General features: G+C 40.5%; 1 protein-coding gene across 11 annotated transcripts in view; it reads left to right on the top strand.

Annotated features, from left to right (window-relative positions):
- The window catches only part of LOC129727571 (vertebrate ancient opsin-like), a 91,598-nt gene extending 81,034 nt beyond the window's left edge, over positions 1-10,564 (top strand). For all 11 annotated transcript variants that reach the window (XM_055685525.1, XM_055685526.1, XM_055685524.1 and 8 more), the window contains one exon: positions 7,298-10,564. In XM_055685525.1, coding sequence (XP_055541500.1) covers positions 7,298-7,954 — 657 coding nt within the window. In that variant the 3' untranslated portion in view covers positions 7,955-10,564. The remainder of the gene's footprint in view (positions 1-7,297) is intronic.
- The last annotated feature ends 10,719 nt before the right edge of the window (positions 10,565-21,283 follow it).

Raw genomic sequence — 21,283 nt, 5'->3', positions numbered from 1 at the left:
TTCGATGCTTGTAATACAAAGTTCTACGTGCGCGTCAAATTTCATGGTGAAACATTGTGTTTTACTTTTGAAAAAATCATGCGCCATTCATTGGATACCGTTTTGGATTCGTGGGTCAGAATTCGCCATAACAAAGCGCATGCGCAAATGCGTTGCTATGACAACATTTACCCAGCGCATGCGCAAATGTATTGTTACGCGCAGTGCAACTAGATCGACAATCGTCTCGTCAGTGGCACTTTAAATTAATTATAAATTGATTACAAAAAGCAATGTACAACCTTTCAAGATGGATTATTTCTGTAGCTTGAATATTAAAGTTGTTTTCGCATAGTTTCAACGTTAGACTTAAAATATAACAAAGCTAGAAAACATTGTTAGTGCGTCTTGAGCTGCCCGACAGATCAGACGTATTTTCGGTTGCTTGTGGACTGGTCTTCGACTGCCTATAGCTTCAAAGTTTGTGTTTTGTCAGTGTGTCTTTTAAAGATTACCTGGAAGTTAACTCTCATCAGTCTTTCTCTACCTATTTATACCTATATATATATATATACCTATTTCTTTCTTTCTCAATACTTGCAATTTGATATTATTTTTGAACTTTTTTCGTATCACCTGAAATGGCAGGACGAAAAAAAAACCACGCATCGCTACGGGGAGGAAAAGAGAGGCATCTCTTTCTGAAACTAGCTTATGCAGCGAAAATTTATATGATATTCTGCCTGAGCAAGAAGCCGGCGAAATTGAAATGTTCGAAAGTAAAACTATTCAAAGTAAAATTTCTGTAAAAAAGGAGAAAGTTCCACCTATTGCTTCTGAATTTAATAATTTTAAAAGAGAACTTTCTACGTTTCTCTCCGACGTCAAGGTTACTTATCAAATTGGCCGAAGAGGCGATTGCCGTTTACTGGCTCAAACATTGAAAGATTGGAATCGTCTTATTCAGTATTTAACTGAAAAGATGTATAATTTTTTACATATGACACTAAGAGCGCCAAGCCGTTCAAGGTCGTGTTAAAAGGTCACACCAACGATCAAACCGTTGATGAGATCAAAATTACTTTGACAGAATTACTTGGTATAGCCCCTACCCAAGTAATTCTGATGAAACAAAAATCACGAGGCGAAAGCAGTCAGCGAACTGGATTTTCCCTTGTAAATTATTTAATTCATTTTAACTGCAGTCAGGTTAATAACTTAAAATTTTTTGAAAAAGCAAATTAAAACCAACTTCAAAACAAAATTCTCCAAGCGTACCAGTGACGCATAGTTTACCTACTCCTTTGCATACCCGTTTAACTTATGCACAGGTTACAGGTAGTTCGAACATTATACCGCCTAGTGTTGGTAGTTCGTAAATGACCGTTAATATGGGTAAGCAAAACACGCTAGAAAATAATTGTACACCTATTACTCCAGCTAATATTGCTGCCGAAAATATTTTTTCTTATGTCAACTGCCTGGGGCCTATTACGGCAGGTAAACTTTCTTTTTTTCAACAGGCAATGTTCGATCTTATGAACGCCATGTTGCAGGCAAAATCAATGTTTGAAGCCATTCAAATAGGCACAAATTTTACTATTAAAATTGTTTCTAATTTAAAATTTAGCAATGATTTTAAATAAAACAATTAAATTATTAAATTGGAATGCTCGCTCATTGAAGGCCAATGAGAATGAGCTTTTTAATTTTTTAACAGTAAATAATGTGCATATTGCAATTATTACTGAAACATTTTTGAAACCTAACATAAAATTAAAATATGATCCCAATTAGGTGGTTCATAGATATGATAGGATTCAGGGTTCCGGCGGTGGAGTTGCAATTGTTATTCATCGCCGAATCAAACATCGTGCTCTTCCTCATCTTGAGACGAAAGTTATTGAAACTTTGGGAATTGAAGTTCAAACTGAACTTGGGATTTTATTTATTGCCGCAGCATATTTACCATTTCAATGCACACGCGAGCACAAAAATTATTTTAAAGGTGATTTACAAAAACTCACCAGAAATCGTTCGAATATTTTTATAATCGGCGATTTTAACGCTAAACATCGTTCATGGGATAATTCTCAAAGTATTTCCAAAATTTTATTCAATGATTGTTCTTCAGGATACTATTCTATTTTGTCTCCGAATAGTCCTACATGCTTTTCTTCTGTACGAAACCCTTCAACAATTGATTTGGTGCTAACAGATCAAAGTCATGTATGCAGTGATTTGATCACACATGCTGACTTTTATTCTGACCATCTTCCAATAACTTTTTCTTTATCACATGAATCAGTTTTGAACCCTATGAGCTCTGTTTTTAATTATAACAAGGCTAATTGGGAAAGATACAAAACTCATATTGAGAGAAATTTCAATAATGAGCTTGATTTGCAAAACGAAGTGAATTTTGATTCCGCTTTGGAAGCATTAAAATGTGCAATTGTTGATGCCAGGAATCATTCTGTTCCAAAGGCTCAAGTGAAATTTGATACACCAATAATTGACGAAAATCTTCAACTTCTAATTCGTTTGAAAAATGTCCGCAGACGTCAATATCAACGTTCTCGTGACCCTGTTTTTAAAACTATTTATAAAGATTTACAGAAAGAGATTAAACATAGATTTACTCTTCTGAGAAATCAAAATTTTGAGACTAAAGTTGAAAAATTGAAACCATATTCAAAACCCTTTTGAAAGCTGTCGAAGATTCTTAAGAAACCTTCAAAGCCTATTCCAGTTTTAAAAGATGGTGAACGTTTTCTTGTATCCAATGAACAAAAGGCTCAAAGACTTGCTCAGCAGTTTGAGAGTGTTCATAACTCAAATTTGAATTTTGTGAGTCCAATTGAAAATGAAGTCACACGTCAATTTGATTTAATTTCTTCCCAGAATTTTTTACCTGCAGAAATAATTGAAACTAACTTGAATGAGATTAAATCAATTATTAAAAATTTCAAAAATATGAAAGCACCTGGTGACGATGGAATCTTTAATATACTAATCAAACATCTCCCTGAGAGCACAATGGAATTTTTAGTGAAAATTTTCAATTGCTACTTCAAAATTGCATATTTTCCCAAATTATGGAAAAATGCAAAAATTACTCCCATTTTAAAACCGGATAAGAACCCAGCTGAAGTTTCAAGTTATCGACCAATCAGTTTGCTTTCTTCAATAAGTAAACTGTTTGAGAGAATTATTCTTAACAGAATGATGTCACACATCAACGAAAATTCAATTTTTGCAAATGAACAGTTTGGATTTCGCCATGGGCATTCCACAACTCATCAATTGCTCAGAGTTACTAATATGATACGAGCTAACAAATCTGAAGGTTATTCCACTGGAGCTGCTCTTTTAGACATAGAAAAAGCATTCGACAGTGTTTGGCATAAAGGTTTGATTGCGAAATTGCAAACTTTTAATTTTCATTTTTCCTAATCAAGATTTTGAGAAATTATCTTACTGAGCGAACTCTGCAGGTTGTCTATCAGAATTCAAAATCTGATAGATTTCCTGTCAGAGCAGGTGTACCTCAAGGTTCAGTCTTGGGTCCAGTCCTGTACAACATATTCACTTCAGATCTTCCTGATTTGCCTCCAGGATGCACAAAGCCATTGTTCTGCGATGACACAAGCATTTCCGTAAAAGGAAAAAGTCTTCGTGTCATATGCAGTCGATTGCAGAAAAGTTATATTTTTTTTCTTCCTACTTGCAAGAGTGGAAAATCTCTCCCAATGCTTCTAAAACTCAAATGATAATTTTTCCGCATAAGCCTAGGGCTTCTTTCCTCAAGCCAAACAATAATCACGTTGTCAAGATGAATGGGGTTATTTTAAGTTGGTCTGACAAGGTTAAGTACTTGGGACTAATTTATGATAAAAAACTTATTTTCAAAGAGCACATTGAGAGTATACAAGTCAAGTGCATCAAATATGCGAGATGTTTATATCCTCTCATTAACAGGAATTCTAAACTTTGTTTAAAGAACAAACTTTTGATTTACAAACAAATTTTTAGACCAGCAATGCTTTATGCTGTACCGATCTGGTCAAGTTACTGTTCAACAAGGAAGAAAACGCTCCAAAGGATTCAGAATTAAATTCTGAAAATGATTTTGAGGCGTCCTCCTTGGTTTGGTACACTCGAATTACATAGACTTACTGGTGTTGAACCATTAGAAGCTATGTCAAATAAAATTATTAACAATTTTCGACAAAAATCGTTGCAATCCTCAATTGCTACGATAAGCTCTCTTCATAGCCTTCATAAGTTAGCAATTAAGTTAGTTGTAAGAAATGATATTGATTGCACTGCAAGCGTTTTGTTTATCTTTTCATGGCACATTTTGACCCACCTCGAATAGTTTTATTGAAATCGTACAAATAATTTTAATGACAATTTGATCAAGTAATTTAGCGTTGGCTGCTAAATACTAAGACCAACCATGAAGAAAGCACTTTGCAGGTACGTAGTATTGTTATTAGGCGTATAATATTGAACTGGTGCGGCTGCCCGGCTGGGCATTTCATACACAGTTTTTCTAATAGTTTAAACATCTGGGAGACAACTTGAAAACAAGTGCCATTCATGTGATAGTTATTGTTCGCTTAACCCATGCTATTGAAAAACATCTCCAAAACCAGGAAAAACCGAGCTTGTTTTCGAAATGTGGTTGAATCACTGATTAAAACCAACTTTTCGCAAATGATGTATTTTTTAGTTGTTTTTTTGTGCAGTTTTGATAACATCATAAACACAAGTTACAGACGAGCAGCGGCAGTTTATATACAATAATCTAAATCATACAATTATGCTATAAAAGAACATCTCGAGAATAAGAATATAACAACACAAGTTTTCAATTGCGCTTATAGTACTCTTATATGACTACTGTCATTGTGAATTCTTTTCTAATGTCGGATTCGTTTTTATGGCAGGACTGTCCCGTCCCGGACTACGCTTTGCAGCTGAAAAAAAAACACTTTCCGAGCAGTTGCAATGGTGTGCGTAATACCAGAGGTAGCTGTCACTGTTGTTCTGGTCATTATCGCCATTGTCTTTTATCGCGTTTGTGCTACTGTACGGAAAATTCGCCAATTAACTGAAAAAAGACAAAATAACAAAATAAAATAAATAAAATTCAACCTGATGTTTGCCACGCGAAGAACGATAATCGAAGCAAACCGATTTTTACACTATTTTTTTTTTTGATTTTGACACATACGTGTGAATGTATTGGTGCCTTCGAAACTGCACTCTGTTTCTTGCGCGGACTGTCCGGGACAGAAAAAGTCGGGATAGACCGGAAAATGTAAAAAAAAAACAGTGATAGGACAAAGTGTAGTCCGCGGGGTAGCTACACCGCAAAAACGAAAGCGACATAACATGTTTTGTGTGTTACTTGGATCGGAAGACTTTATTACTTTAGAAAACGAGGATAACCTTAACTCAGCCAGCTGAAACCTATGGGATGCTTCTAACTAGTGGAAATGAACCATTTCCCATCATCAGACTGTTCATAGCAGCAGAGGGGTCGAATTTTTTTACCCCATAAGTACTCGGCAGGGTACTCGGGTACCCACAAAATGAAACGCTTTTCGCTTTTTCATTTCATTTCTTAAACGATTTTCGATCTTGGAAAATCTGTCTACTTTTAGAATCCGGGACCAACATGAACCTGTGACCGTATCTGGTTCTTATAAATCCAGATTTTCCGGAGCATGTCCCGACGAGACAAATTAGTACAATTGTCAATAAAACCGAACAAAATTGGTATCAAAATCTATGAAAGTTGATTATCATCCATTTTGTGTTCATCTGATAAGTTGTCCGAAATGACTATTTCGGAGCAGATTTCCGATCTTGGACATGGTCCCGGGATCCGAATTTAGGGCAACTAAATGAGGACTAATTGCTCTTTAGGCCTCGTATATTAAAAATAGACAAATTTTCCAATCTTTTAACGGGTCAAGATCGAAAATCGGTCAAGAATTGGGGAAGCAAGAAACATTTCATTTTGGGGGTACCTTAACGAGTACTTACGTGCGGTAAAGTTGCCGAGTACATAACGGATATTAATCACCAATACTAGTACAAGTAGTCAAGACAGTACTATTGCTGATAAATTTTTTGCTAAAGTAGTGGTTTTGGCAGACCAAAACAAGGTAGATAGTAATATGTACTTTATAGCGGAGCGGAGACTAATTTTCTATTTTCTGATTTCCGACCAATTTTCAAATTCCTTGAGCACACACTGGAAAAAAAAGAATGATTATAACTTTTCAACCGTTCTTGTAAATTTGGTGCTTCTAACCAAATCGCAAGTGCGTAAAGTCTTCAGATACTTAAATGAAGTTTGCCCGTAAGCAAACGTGGAAGCGACGAACCCTACGAGTGATTACTCTGAAGCCTTTTGACGTACTTCCGAGCTAGGGGCAGCAAACTTCACGGGAACAATTTTTTTAAGTTTGAGCTCTAGGGCAATTTTTTTTCGCTTTTGTTGATCAGTGTAATCTACACGCTCCTTTAATTTTACTCTAAATTGAGCAACTTTGACTCAGTTTTACATTGTCTATTAAAACGTCAAAAATTGAGTAAGTTTCGTTTACCGAACTGAGTAACAGTTACTCAGATTGTCATAATTTCCTGCTTTACTCTCTTTTTTTTTTTTGAGTGGTATTGAAAACATTTAAAAACGTTTCGCTAAAAATAAGTTGTTGTTTGGAAAAACGTGTTGTATTGTTGTTTGAAAAAAGTGTTTTTTATTTGTGTATTAGAGTTCCTCCAGATATGAGAATGGTTATGGATTTTTTGGCATGTGTACTATTTAAAATCTCAAGTCACAGTTCCCGGGTAACAGAGAACCGTATTGCTGCGGTTTTTAATGAAGCTGCTGAGGCAGAAGATACACTAATGATTTAATAAGGTTTGTTTTTTTATTACATATATGTATATGCAAGATACGAAGATTTCATCATTCATCAAAGGGATCAAAAGTCAAAAGGAGCAAACTGAGTAGCTTTTACTCAAATTCATTTCAGGGCGATTTTCTAAGAAGAGGGTAATTCCTCCTCAATTTCTGACACATGGTGACTCTACCTCTGTTCAGGGTAGGTTCACTTTTAACGAAAGTGAGTGAGATCTCACTCAGTTTAGAGTTAAATTTGACGAGCGTGTATAGTCAAAGGATTTCGGATACAATCGCATCACTGTGAAATGAGCAGTGATTCCAAATTCTAACTGGCATCTTCGGATAAATACAAAAATTTCGTTTGAACATCCTGTTTTCTTTCACCCACAGAATTCGGCCCGCGTTGGTCGCATTAACCGGGCAGAAAACCGCGTCACCTGGATGGTGGCCGTCATGGTGATTGCCTTCATGACGGCTTGGACACCGTACGCCGTATTCGCGCTGGTTGAACAGTTCGGCCCACCGGATCTGATTAGTCCGGCACTGGCGGTGTTGCCAGCACTGATCGCAAAGTCGAGCATCTGCTACAATCCGATCATTTACGTTGGCATGAACACCCAGTATCGGGCGGCATTCGCGCGGGTGCGGAACAACGAATCGCTGGACAATAACACCACCAGAAACAACCCGACCAAAACGATGACCCGCAGCAGTCAGGATGTGGTTGATTGTAATTTCGACTTTTGTCGCAAAAGAAGCAGGCTGAAAGTGAGGTTACACAATAGTCACAGTAATAATAGTAACAATAATAACAAAGCGAATAGCAACATCTTCCAACAGCCGATTGGCGAGGAGGGCTGCAGTTTGTCCAAAGTGTCATCGGGGGAGAAACCACGTCGGGCCCCGCGGATGTTGAACGCGAGTGATGTTTCCCGCCCGATGCCCACCGCGCGGCAGATTATGCGGTCCGACTTTGAACTATCTGTGATCAACTCGGGGAAATCTATCCTGATCCGATCGAACACCTTCCGCTCCAATCTGGTGTAACGAAGGCCGGACAGGAGCTGGTGTGGAATCTGCAAGGGATTTGCAGTGGCAACAGGGAACCAACGGGACCTTATCGAATCTTGGTAGGTTAGGTCGAACGATGCGGGTTTTGTTTTTTTTTTTTTTATGTTTCGTGTGAAAATAGCAACAACTGTAGTAGTCCTAGACAGTCTAGTAGAAAGTATTTAATCCGTGTCATTTTATCAAGGGGTTTCTTGTGCGAAATAGATTTTAAACTTATAGAGAAGAAATTGAATGAACACGTGTATAACCCATAGAGATAACTGACGATTATTAAGCGTTTTTATGTTCAAATGAAGCAGATAAAATACTGCAAACTCTTGTTTGTACTGAAAAATTATTAGAAATACTCGAAAATACACATTCAGGGAAATAAGCCAACTCCTGAACCGACGGACGGTGAAGCTCGACATTATTTCAAGTTAGGTTTTGAAGGATTTCATGCCAATTCACCCAGCCAATAGTTGCATGCATTTAGATTTCAGTGGAACTTCGTGAGCTTAGTTACGTCGGAAATTTGTCTTTCAAAACTTTTCGTTCAAAAACTCAAGGATCTTCAAAACTTGAGTCACAATTGTAATATTTATCGCTGGGACGTAACCCTATTATCGGTAGTATTTATCTCTGGTCTAGGCTTGAAAAATAATCAAATACTTAGTTTCATTGATGCTCGATTCAAGTTGTTTAAAGTTAAACTAATTGTAAATCTTGGTCGTACACGGTTATGTTGTCATATTAGGAGTGCCGTGCAACAGCGTCTGACCCGGAGCGGGCAGCTGAATGATGAAATGCGGTGCCTCGTAAGGTAGCATACCGAAAATGAATTATTTAAAGCACGTGAAGTTACTTAATCTACCGAAGTTTCCTGGAAAGCTGGAAAGGTGTCGTCTGCTTCATAGACGAGTTTGCGTGAAATTCCATAAATGTTTTTAGTTATCTACGGTCTTGTTTTTTTCGACGGGTAAAACAGCATGGGTTCTAAAAAGCCGATGAAAAGCGTAAACAAACTTGATTTTCACAGCAGAGAAGTCCCAATTTGACCGAAATTGATTACACATTTCACCAAATCTTATTTCGAACCGAACAAGTAAGAACTGCCACACCAATGCTATGGCTGTAATCGAGGAATGTTTTTCCTTTGAATTTCATCACAAAACCACACACACACACACTCACAAACCGGCGAAAAGCGAGAGCCCACTTTTCGCCGTGGATCAAACTACCATCACAATTTAATTTCATCGAAACTGGAATAAGAAAAAAACTTCGAACCGAGCGGTATCAAGAAGCAATAGGGTCGAGCTTGTCAAATTTAGGAACCACTGTGTGGCGCACGCAGTGCTCTCAAACAATGAGCTTATTGAGGTGATTACATTTGTGGTACTCTGTGTTAATGGTGCTAAAAAAAAAATAAATACCCTTTCTTATTAACTATAACTGTCAATTAGGGTGGTCGGTATTACCGATTTTTCGAAAAACCGGTATTTCGGTATTCATAAAAATAAAAACCGGTAAAACCGGTAAAAAACCGGTATTTTCCTTTTTTTCGGATTTATGCAAACCAGGAGCGACTCGTGTTTTTTTAACCTACTTGTTCAACTACAAAAGTCTGAAATCATAGTTTGTGATGACAATCTTGTCCGCAAAAAACGCAAGTTATTCTCACTGTACTATTTAAAATAAAACTAAAAAATCAACATTAATTTTGATTTTGATTTTATTTTTTGCTCAGCGTCTCTTTTTTTGTAAGATTTAGACCATTGCACATAGGAGTACGTAGAACAAAAACTTGGCCAAAATTTTTTTTATAAGTTTTCAGATAGCAAATCTAGAGAAACATTTCAAAAGGTCTATCTGCTTTGATCGATTTTTTTGATCGGTCACTTTCATTCAATCACCGCAACTTATTAAACATCTTTTTTGACACGTTATTTGCACATGTTGATAGCGGAGGGATTACTCTATCATCTGAACAAAAAAACACGCTTGGGAGAGTTACTTAAGCTAAACATTTCCAAAATGAAAATACGTTTCGGAAAAACGATGAAAGCAGATAGGACCTTTTGAAATGTTTATCATTTACATTGTTTATCATTTACATTTCTAATGTGTTTTAAGAGCCAGTTCGCGAGAGGCGCAACCGCATGTTGTTTTGATGTTCCAAAAATATCGGTTTTAACGGTTTTACCGGTAAACCACCCTACTGTCAATCCAATGTCTATTTACAGTTAACTTTAAACTGAAATAAGGGAAGAAACGGATCATAGTTTTACAGTAAAAATGAGATGTTTGTCAGGTTTGGTTTAAAGTTAACCAGGATGTAGCTTACTCAAGCTGTCATTTGTTGCACTTATCCATCAAAACCAAATATAATAAAGTACAACCAACGTAAATTTCGTGTCAAAACAGTGCATTTAGGAACAACGAAACCACTTGATTATAGAGAACGGTTCCTGTCAAATGAAGTAAGAGAAGAAAGAATACGAAATAAAACAGAGAGCGCTATTTACCATAAGTCAATAAGAAAATATATATTTAAATTATTAATAGGTGTACAATAAAATAGAAGATGTGTAAATAAATGAAGATGAGGATATTTGAGGTTTTGTTTCAACGTGTAAACACATATGATGACACATCAAAGTTTCTTCAGCCTCATTGTAATTACTGCGTAAACCGACAAAAGGTAAGCATTGCACCCGTTAAAGGTATATTTTTCCAAGTTGGAAAAAGGTTTTTCACCGCACTTATTTTTGCTTTCCTTACTTCTACATACACTATCTGCTTTATTGAACTTGAATATTGCCTGCTGAAAAATCGTTGTTAGATTAGAAATTTATTACGAGAAAATCTACTGCAAAAATGACCATATTGTGGACGAATTCTCTGTGCACAAGGTCACCGTGAATATTGCAAAAAGCTGAAACGGAACTCATTAATCCTAAACTTTTATTATTTGCATCCGACTGTACTACTATAAAAAATATTGCTAGTCATAGCGCGGGTAACGCAATGTTAATAACATAAGTATCCTACTAAGATTGCTTTTTTCTATTCGATAACAATACATTTTATTTCAATTGTTTTAGGAACCACCCTGGCGAAAAATGAATGAACCATCCTAATGAACATATAGTTTAATAATAATTAACTAATTTACATCGGGTTTGGAACGAGTAGTGAAAATGATTAGAAGCCAGTTTTAGAATATTCCACATTAAACCGTCGGTTGTCCAAAAAACGGCAAAGTTCCCTTACTTAACCTTTACCGTGGAGGCTCAGGCTGTATCTAGAAGTTGTCGCCATGTTGCTCGGTTTTGGGCTGTGCTTCGTCAGTTCCTCAGACGTCTCATCACCCGCAAGGTTCTTTTGATTTGGTCGAATCATCGTGCACCACTCTATTTCTGGTGCCCGTAGGTTTGCTGAAGAGAAGTGATTTCACAGGGCTGTCGTCCGGCATCCTCACGACGTGACCGACCTACCGCAACATATTGATTTTCGTCAGCTCATGATTGCTGCTCCGTCGCCCGTCTGTACACCACCGTAGATGTTCCGCAGTACCTTCCGTTCAAAAGCTCCAAGAGCGTTAAGGTCCTCCGCGAGAAGCGTTATTGTCTCGATCCCGTAGAGGACTACCGGTCTAAACAGGGTTTTGTACAGCATCGTGTGTCCATTTCGTTTCCGACGCATTTATTCGCAGTCCAATTCGTCCGGCTTCGGCTTTCAGTCGGGCGTAAGTTTCCTCCGCAGTCGCAAAGTTACGTGTTATGATGTCAAAGTCATCCGCGAAGCCCAGAAATTGAGCGATCCTTGTAAAAATCGTGTCCCTCGTGTCGATTCCTGACCTCCGGATTACACCCCCAAGTGCGATGGTAAACAGCAAACAGGAGAGTCCATTACCTTGTCTCAACGCTCTGCGCGATCCCAAGGGACGCGAGAGTATCTCCGAAACAAGCACGTAGCACATCATTTCTGTAATATCTGTCGGTTTGAGAAGATCTGGTTCGGGCTTCCATCAAGCCCGTTTTGCACTGGCCCACAACCTCCTGGTTGAAGGTGAAAGACGACGAACAGGATCCGTGAGAGTATTTTGTAGGCGGTATTGATAAGCGAGATAACGCGGTAGTTGCGGCACTCTACTGCTGTAATCTCGCAGACTGACGTATGCGAAAGCGAGTAAAATTTTCAGTGCGAAGCTTTGTCCAAAAACGTTTGTATAATAACTGTCAAAACGAACTTCAACAATCTGATCTGTACATAATGCATTAGCCGAACGTATGATTTGTACAAAAAGGTTTATTAACTGAAGTTATGTTACCAACGTCAACTGTTAACTGTTTCTACCTAAGACAAGACGCGACAGCTGGCTTCTTATTTTTCTTTTCGTAACGGCCGTCATCCCCGTCGAAATTTTTTCGAACGTTCCATACCGTTGATGCCAGAATGATTATTTTTAATATCTTCTGCAGGTCAATGAAAATAAAACAAATTAAAATTGAAATATATAGGCGAACAATACTCAATTTTTATTTATTATTTTATGTTCAATAAAGCATACTTCTACTATCAAATTTTTTCTTCCTAAGTTTCTTGGTACCCAAGTTTTTTCTTCCTAAGTTTCTTGGACTTCAACCGAAATAGTAAAAAACGATCAATCAATGCATTTTTAAAGTTATAACAGTGAAATACATTACTCGGTAATATCATGTACCTTGCATACTTTTGCATCATTATTTATGAACAATTATAATAGCTAAATTATTACTCTCCAACATCACTGATTTACAGTGAAAAGTAACCTCGTTGTTTTTTCTACGTAACGATTGCGTTATTGGATTCAGCCAATGAGCAGCCGGTTCAAATTGGTTGAATGTAACGGTGACCAGCTGTCACGTCTTGTCTTAGGTTTCTACAACCGATTGACGTACATCCATCGTAGTATGCGACAAGTCGCTCAACAATTTTTTTTTTCATAATCAGGCAAATAGTCGCGATTCGAGAATGCTTTTTTGGAAATGAATTTGGTTTGGAATATAATTGCATTTGTGGCCTCTTTTTTTTTTTTTTTTTTTTAAAGGTGGCGGGGAAATCTGCAAACAGACACCTGAGAAGAGAACTCAGGGTGTGGGGATGAGACTAGGGGAGAGATGCTGGGGTAGTTACACTCGCCCAGACACCTACTGATCCCTGTCCCGACCCACTAAAACCCCTCCAGTCTCCAGCCCTGGTCTTCCGGAAGCCGAACTGGTTACTTGCCAGACCGTGTACACCCTCCGTGTACCTCACCAGTCTGTTGAGGATGATCCTCTCAAGCACCTTGCCCGCGGTGTCCAGCAGGCAGATAGGCCTTTATGCCGATGGGTCCCCTGGCGGTTTCCCAGCCTTCGGCAATAAGACCAGTCTCTGCCGCTTCCACCTGTCCGGAAAGAGACAGTCATCCAGGCACCTCTGCATGACTGCCCTGAACAGCCAGGAGGCCGTTTTTATCGCCAGCCTGATCGCCAGGTTAGGGATACCATCCGGTCCCGGTGCCTTGCTCACCTTTAGGGATTTGGCGATCACGATGAGTTCCTCATTCGTAACCCTTGCCTCCTCCCCTGCCTCGACACGGCTGTCGTCGCTCACGGATTGGATGCTCGGCAGGTTGGCCGACCATCTCTGGTCTATGTCTGAGATACTGGAACGTCGGACGTGAGACTCGACTGCCGGAGGCCAAGGACTTGGCTCGTGGCGTGGAAAGAGTCCCTCGATGATACGCTCCAGCATCGCTGGTGATCGCTCTGCAGGCGCCAGCGCGCCTTTAGTCTTGGCCATTACGATCCTGTAGGCGTCACCCCACGGATTTGTATTGGCACTCGCACATAGCCTATCGAAGCAGGCCCTCTTGCTGGCCTTTATCGCACTCTTTAGCATCGATCTTGCCGAACTGAATGCTGCGCGGCGCTCTGTCCTCTCTTCTTCGTTTCGCGCACGCTGCATCCTTCGTCTTGCACGGAGGCACGCACTGCGAAGGTCGGCTATCGCGTCCGTCCACCAGTAAACCGGTGGCTTTCCATTCCTAGGTTGGCGAGTCCTAGGCATGGTGGCGTCGCACGCCCGCGATAGCATAGCAACTAGTTGGTCAGCAGTCGGGCGGAGCCAACTGCCCCCCTCGCGCTCCCTTCTCATTGCCTCTTCGAATACCTCGGCATCAAAGTGCGATGTCTTCCACCCGCGAACGGTCGGAGTGTTGGCTCTACCCGTCGCTTGCCGCCTCTCGTTGTTGTCTACACTATAACAGACCGCCTGGTGGTCGCTATTAGTGTAGCCATCGTCTACCCTCCAGTTCTTGATCAGTCCTGGGCTGGAAACGTCACGTCGATGATCGACTCCGCACCATTTCTGCTAAATGTACTTTTGTTCCCAACGTTGGCCAGATCTAGGTTGAGCTTTGCAAAAGCCCCCAACAGGATCTGGCCCCTCTGGTTCGTGAAGCGACTTCCCCACTCAACAGCCCAAGCGTTGAAGTCGCCCGCCACCACCAACGGCGTTAGGCCCGTTAGCTCCATGGATAGGAGGTCGACCATCTGGGTGAACCTTTCGGTAGACCAACGTGGCGGAGCATAGCAACTGCAGTAGAACACTCCGTTTACCTTAGCAACTACGTTTGTGGCCTCTGTCGTCTCCCATTTGGACTATTCTTCAGTACAAAAAGCAAGTGCGCTTTAGTTGTCCACGAACATGGACCAAGCTTCGTGGCCTTAGAGAGCTACCGTATGATAAAAGTATTGTAGATAGTCAACTTCGTGCCGCGACGAATTTTATTCGAGCAATGCGTCCTCCGGAGTCCAAAAAAGGCACGATTTCCTGCCATAGGACCTCGACGAATTTCTCTGCTCATGTCGTTCTTGGTAATCACCAGTTAGCCTAGGTGTACGCACTTGTCAATTATCTCGATTTCATCACCGCTAAGCTGAATCCGTGGACGGAAATTAACACGGTCATCTCTGAAGTCGATTGAACGCTTTTGTGCAACATCCCGATTACGGAAATATCTATATTGAGTGGTATTCGATAATTTTGGAATGTTTTTCAGAGAGCAGAAGTCGTCATCTTGTCTCATCGTCATCGTCAGAAATTCTCATATTGGGTGGTATTGGGCCATTTTGGTCCGTTATTAAGAAACTGAAGTTACCATCTTAAAATAGTCTCTGGGGACAATTCTTGGCTCCTGGGTATAATTTCGATTATTTTAAGCTATTTCCCGGAAAAATGGTTTCGAATATGTGTTTTACTTGTACGGAACCCTTCTCTGGCAGAGAAGAGAGAGGTGTCGTACCACCATAGAAAGATTTCCTGCTCCCAAAAACTTCTACATGCTGAATTTGGTTTAAATTGCTTGATTAGTTCTTGAGTCGTCTAATGGTTGGGTTGGATATACGTCAAGTTGAGTAGAAATGGCGGTTACGTCATTTCGTTTTCGTGAATTAATGACGTTATTTTTTACACTTTTGATAAAATTTCGGTGCCTATAGGTCCGATCTTGTGTGTTCTATCGTTTAATCACAAAAAACACAAATCGACCACTAGCGTTTACGTACGGCAGTCCAGCTTGTCGTCCTTCTTTATTCTTTATTTGTAAAAAAATCATTTGACAAAAATAGTCTCAATAAATGTGCACTTGTCAATTTAACTTAAAAACTACGACGAACTCTCATTGCGAAATTGTGTGATGGTGTGCCAAAATCAAAAAGGTCTTCCACTTTGGAAAATGATCGAATACAGCAAACTAACGGGTCGTTAAATCCGAAATTAGTACGGTGAAAGCTAGGTTGTAGCAGTCCAGTAGAGCGAAGAAGACGCTGTGAAGCCCGGAAATTCAATTTAAAAAGGATATTTGGTGAATCGATTTCAGAGTTCAGAACTTTAGCTACGAACACCGCTCGTTGAACTTCTCTGCGCCCTTGCAATGTGTCAACCCCAAGAAGCCGACAACGGTCAGGATATGGAGGCAGGTTAATCTGGTCACGCCACGGAAGATTTCTTAACGCAACCCTCACGAATCTTTTCTGCAGTCGCTCAGGTCGCAAATTCCAGACTAGTTATTGAGGACACCAAACCAAGCTAGCATTTCCGAGGATTGGCCGAACGAGAGCACAATACAGCTCCTTCATGCATGGGGGTCCCTGAAGTCACGAGCAATTTTCGAAACGAAACCAAGTTGTCTCGTGGCTTTAGCGATTATATTAGTGCGATGAAGATTGAACGTAAGTTTCGTATCCATTACAACTCCAAGGTCACTAACGTGGTCAATTCTTGTTAGTTTTTGATTATCAATTTGATAGTTGTATAATATTGGATTCACTTTGCGGTGAAACGTCATCACTTTACATTTACTAATGCTGACCGTCAGCCAGTTTTTGTGGCACCAATAAACAAATTTGTCATAGGAAAAAAAAGGTAGTTAATCTTCCCGCATAATCAATAACCATAAAACGTGCCTAACAACTAGTTCGGGATACAGTTTCGACTGTATGGGGTATCGTTAAACCATATGGATTATCATCCGTTTATGGTTATTGATTATGCGGGATGGAGATTGAAAAAAACCGCACATACCTGCGGATCAAAACAAATCATCGTTTTGCTGACAATTCTGGTATCTTTGCTGACAACCGAAAGTGACAACCTTACAGAACACTAAAAAAGGATCCCAAGAGCTTCGTTTCAAAGGGTTCCGAAATGCGTCGTTACCTGAGAATACTCCGAAGTGATCAATGTCATTTTTTTCGAGTAATCAAAGGTAACCACCAACAATCAATGACAAATAAACTCAAGTACGAGTAGTAAAAATTTATTTTATTTCTTATTCACTTTTCGGGTTTCTTGCATGCATTTGAATGTCGTTCCATTTTGACATAAGAGCGCTTTTTAGATGGATGAGGGCTAAACTAACAAACCCCCGACTAAGGAGCAACCGGTAAGCGAATCACCATTGTATATCAATAGCGCCTTACCTTTAGCGTTCGTTCATATATGGAAACATTTGTATAATACATAACGCGCTCAGGGGAGAGGTGGAGGAAAGGTATCCAGCGAAGTGTTACACTGCATAAGACCACCATGCAAATTTGCGTTACTTAGTTGATGGGGGTTTTGAAAATTGCCAAATTTCACGTTACGTAACATACAAATATTCTTTAAGAGGACTCTAAACGAGATGGTAATTAGAGACTTGAAACAAAAGATGCGACGCTCACTTTATGTAACTCGTGTTAATAATCTGATTATTTTCACAGTTAAAAGGAGAAGATTACTGAAAAACAATAAAGGAACAGTTCTACAATCATCTATGCCGGTATCTGAGTCAGCTGTTTTGAAGAATGCTAGGGGCAAGACACTGCGTAACCCAATAGGTGATTAGTAATCCTAACAAAAAGAAACAACCGGTGTCATCTTGCAACCTGGATAGCTCAACCCAACGCGTGAAAGTCCTTCACTAGTTGGGCTACGAATTTAGTGCAACGAGCAAAATTTGATTGTATTCATTGTTTCTAAGTGTTTATCGTTGCATTTTCAGACACTCCTCTAGTTACATCAAAACTCTTTGAAGTCATATTATCGTTGTTATGATGTTGGTGTATAGAAACATAGTAAAACGGTATGTCAAAAGTACAACCGGCTATATTGCAAAAAAAAAAAATGCCGAAGACTAAAGTTGTTTATTAAAACAACCGATGACCAAAATTCATCGCATCTTATAATATACTATTTCGATGCATTCAAATTATAAATCCGGTAAAGCTACATACCTAGCTACTGATATTCATTCATTTTAGAAGCAGTTCACAACTTGAAACACTTGAATTTGCGATTTTCATTTGCTTAGTTAGTAAGAATCTATTAACAAGTAGAAAAAGTTATTTGCTGTCGCTTGGTGATGCCTCGTCTTCAACCGTACAAAAAAGAAAAACGCTTCCCCGCTCGTGCCTACTTGTTGATCAAACCGTTTCACCATGTCCTATACGCTATGGTTGGGAAGTTAATGTGATAAATAAATGATAGATATTATATATATATATATCAACCATTACCGAAATATTTTTCATGAAATAAAGTTGTCAAGCCCCTAGAAATAATGTGTTTTCCTTCTTACAGATGCTTAGCAGGGTTAACCTGTAGTGTTTTCGCCGACAGATTTATACCAGTGTGTTTGATTGATTTCGATAAAAGTAGTATAAATTTTGTTTATTTTCCGTGTAAAAAGCGTTCTTTCCACCCCTAGGGAGCGCTGCAAAATTCACTGAGCACTTAGCAGTTTTCGTATCACAGATGACCTTCCGTTCTGTGGTATGAACTAAGCCACCCGACAAACCTCTGCGATGCACCAAGCCGTGAGATTTTTTTTAAAAATATTTTATGGTCAATCCGATCAAACGCTGCTTTCAAATCTTTATAGATAACGTCGGTTTCTTGTAAATGAGGCAGATGACTCCCTCCATCAACTTGTCTGGCAGTTTTGGTTTACCTTCTCATAGAACTTCCGGTTATCACTGGCACGGTACAGCCGCTTCAGCTCCTCATGTTCACGGTCCTCTTGCTAAGAATCGTGGTCATGCCCGTTTTTAATTGTCACTGCTGCAGTCTTTCTGATAGCCATGCGAATGCTGCACTAGCCGTCCTCGAGAGGCAATGCCCCAAGCCCCCTCGCCATGGGTAGAACCGCTTCGAGCAGTTGCGCATATTTCTCCGCAGTCTAGAGGTACCGGAGCAGCTTGATGTTGAGCCGCTGGGCTCGGAGATGTCGCGCTCTGTTTACGGTGGACAGTTTTAAGGGCAAAGATACCGCAATCAGGTAGTGGTCCGAGCCAATATCCGCACCGCGATTGGGGCGTACGTTTGTAATGTCTGAGAAGAACCGACCGGCGATGAGAACATGGTCAATTTTGTTTGTTGTACGTTGGTCTGGTGATCTCCAGGTGGTTTTTGTGGATGTCCTTTCGAAGAAGGAAAGTACTTCGGACTTCGGGATGCTGTGAAGTTGACGCATCGCTGGCCGTTGTTGTTCGTCACGGTATGCAGGCTGTGCGAGCGGATCACCGGTTTGTATATGTCATCCTTACCGACCTGAGCGTTCATGTCCCCGATGACAATCTTGATGTCTCTACGCAGGCAGCCAAATAGAGAGTTTCTCCAGCTGTGCGTAGAATGCTTCTTTCTCTACATCGGGTCTTCCTTCGTGATGGCAGTGTTGTAGTTATAGAACTCAACAAACACAAGCTGTCGCCTGCCACTTGATCACACGACTCTGCATCCTGCCCAGCACTATGAAGCCGACACCCAGTACATTGGTTGGGCCGCCGCACTGGTAGTACTGTGCCCTGCGGCCACAAATCCTTTGTACCTTCTCTTCTTTCAGGCAAAGCTCCTGGAACGCAACGATGTCGTAGTGGCGGGGTTCCAGCTGACCCAGTTCAGCTGATCGTCGTCCTTTTTTCGTCGCCTGGGTCGTAGTCGATTGTTCCGGTCCGTATTCAATTCTTGATTGTAGTATTCCAACTTTTCGGCATGTTGCCTGGTCTCGCGACGGGTGTAGCTGGCGAGACACCGCGTTTCATTATTCGATCGTCCGCTCCGGATCAGACGCTGTTTGAGCTGCCCCTAACAAGGACAACAAACGCTCAGGTAAGCTGCTCTCCTAGGAGAACAGCTTCCCCTTCCCTGTCAGCATACGACCAAGCTCCCACCGGTTCCCAGTGGTCGGAAAGGACTGGAGTCAGCGCGAAATTGATAGCTTCTAAAGGTTGCCTCCGAGATGAACGATGTCTTCTCGAGTGTTGATCCTTAAATTATTTGCCATCTTTTGGTAATGGCTCGTCGCTCAGCGTCCATGCTTCATGTCCGTAAAGGGCCACCGGGAGTAACAGCGTCCTATACAGCGCTAGTTTTCTGTGAGTTTGCATACTATGACCCTCGCGCCGGTTACGTAGTTCGTAGAGGACCCTGTTCGCAGCTGCAACTCGTCGTTTAATTTCACGGCTCATATAGTTGTCACAGGTCACAAGCGTACCAAACGATAAACGAAATAGTCAACCACTTCAAATCGTTCCCCATCTATCCCCACCTCAGCACCATTACCACGGGGCCTCCCACGCTCTCTGCCAGCTACCATGTACTTCGTTTTGGCAGAGTTAATGACTAGTCCCAATCTCACTGCTTCTCTCTTAAAAGGTACGAAAGCCTCCTCCACGGCCTTTTTTTTCCGTGTTGGGTATTTTCGTCACTGCGACCAATTTTTTGATATTTTGTGACATATTCCCCCTTTTTAATTTTGCTTAGTCAGGATAACGTATCACTATTGGAAGTGGTCGTTATAGTCTGGCCAATAGCATTAGTCCAGTCCGGTATTATACTTCGTATGAAGCGCACAACCGTACTGGGATTTGTTCTCCAGATTTCAGAGGGTTCCAGAAGACCTCTCTCGAAGAACTTATATCTTTTGATAAAAATTGCCGGACATCGGCATAACAGATGTTCCGAGTCTTCTTTTTCCATGCCACATACTCGACATGTATCATCTTCAAGTTTTTTCATAACCTTCAAATGATAACGGCTCGGACAATGCCCTGTTATTAAACCAGTATACGTGCTTAGATCTTTTTTTGAAAGATCCAGTATTTTACGAGTCATAGAAACGTTCGGAGTGATGAACCATTTCGACTGCCTACCGATGAAGGTGTTTGTCCAGTTGGATTCCACTTTCAGAGTTTCCCATGCTTTTAGTTCCATTCTAAGGGAACAAGCGGATAGACCACAGAAGGGTTCTGGTCCTATGAACTGATGAGACGATCCAAGTCTTGCCAATTCATCGGCTCTTTCGTTCCCATCTATTCCACAGTGACCAGGAACCCAGTATAAGTCTACTTGATTATTACAACCCAGTGTTTGGAGTGATTGAACACACTCCCAAACTAGTTTTGATGTGCATATCGCAGACTTCAAAGCCTTCAACGCTGCTTGACTGTCGGACATCATGCAAATGTTTGAGTGTCTGTATTTCCTGCGTAGGCATATTTCAGAACATTCTAGTATTGCTTGGACTTCAGCTTGGAAGACAGTTGGCCATTGGCCCATTGGAACTGACAGGTCTATTCCTGGGCCAGTTACTCCTGCTCCCACTCGATTGTTCATTTTTGAACCATCTGTGTAGAAAATGATTGATCCTGGGCGGAGATCAGGACCACCGCGTTCCCAAACATCACGCTCAGGTTCAAACATTCGAAATCGTCTTTCAAAATTGTATCTTTTCTCCATCCGGTCTTCATTGTT

The sequence above is a fragment of the Wyeomyia smithii genome, chromosome 3 (assembly GCF_029784165.1).
Source record: "Wyeomyia smithii strain HCP4-BCI-WySm-NY-G18 chromosome 3, ASM2978416v1, whole genome shotgun sequence".
Taxonomy (NCBI): Eukaryota; Metazoa; Arthropoda; class Insecta; order Diptera; family Culicidae; genus Wyeomyia; species Wyeomyia smithii.
The sequence above is the reverse complement of the archived record's forward strand: the minus strand, read 5'-3'. Positions and strand labels throughout refer to the sequence as shown.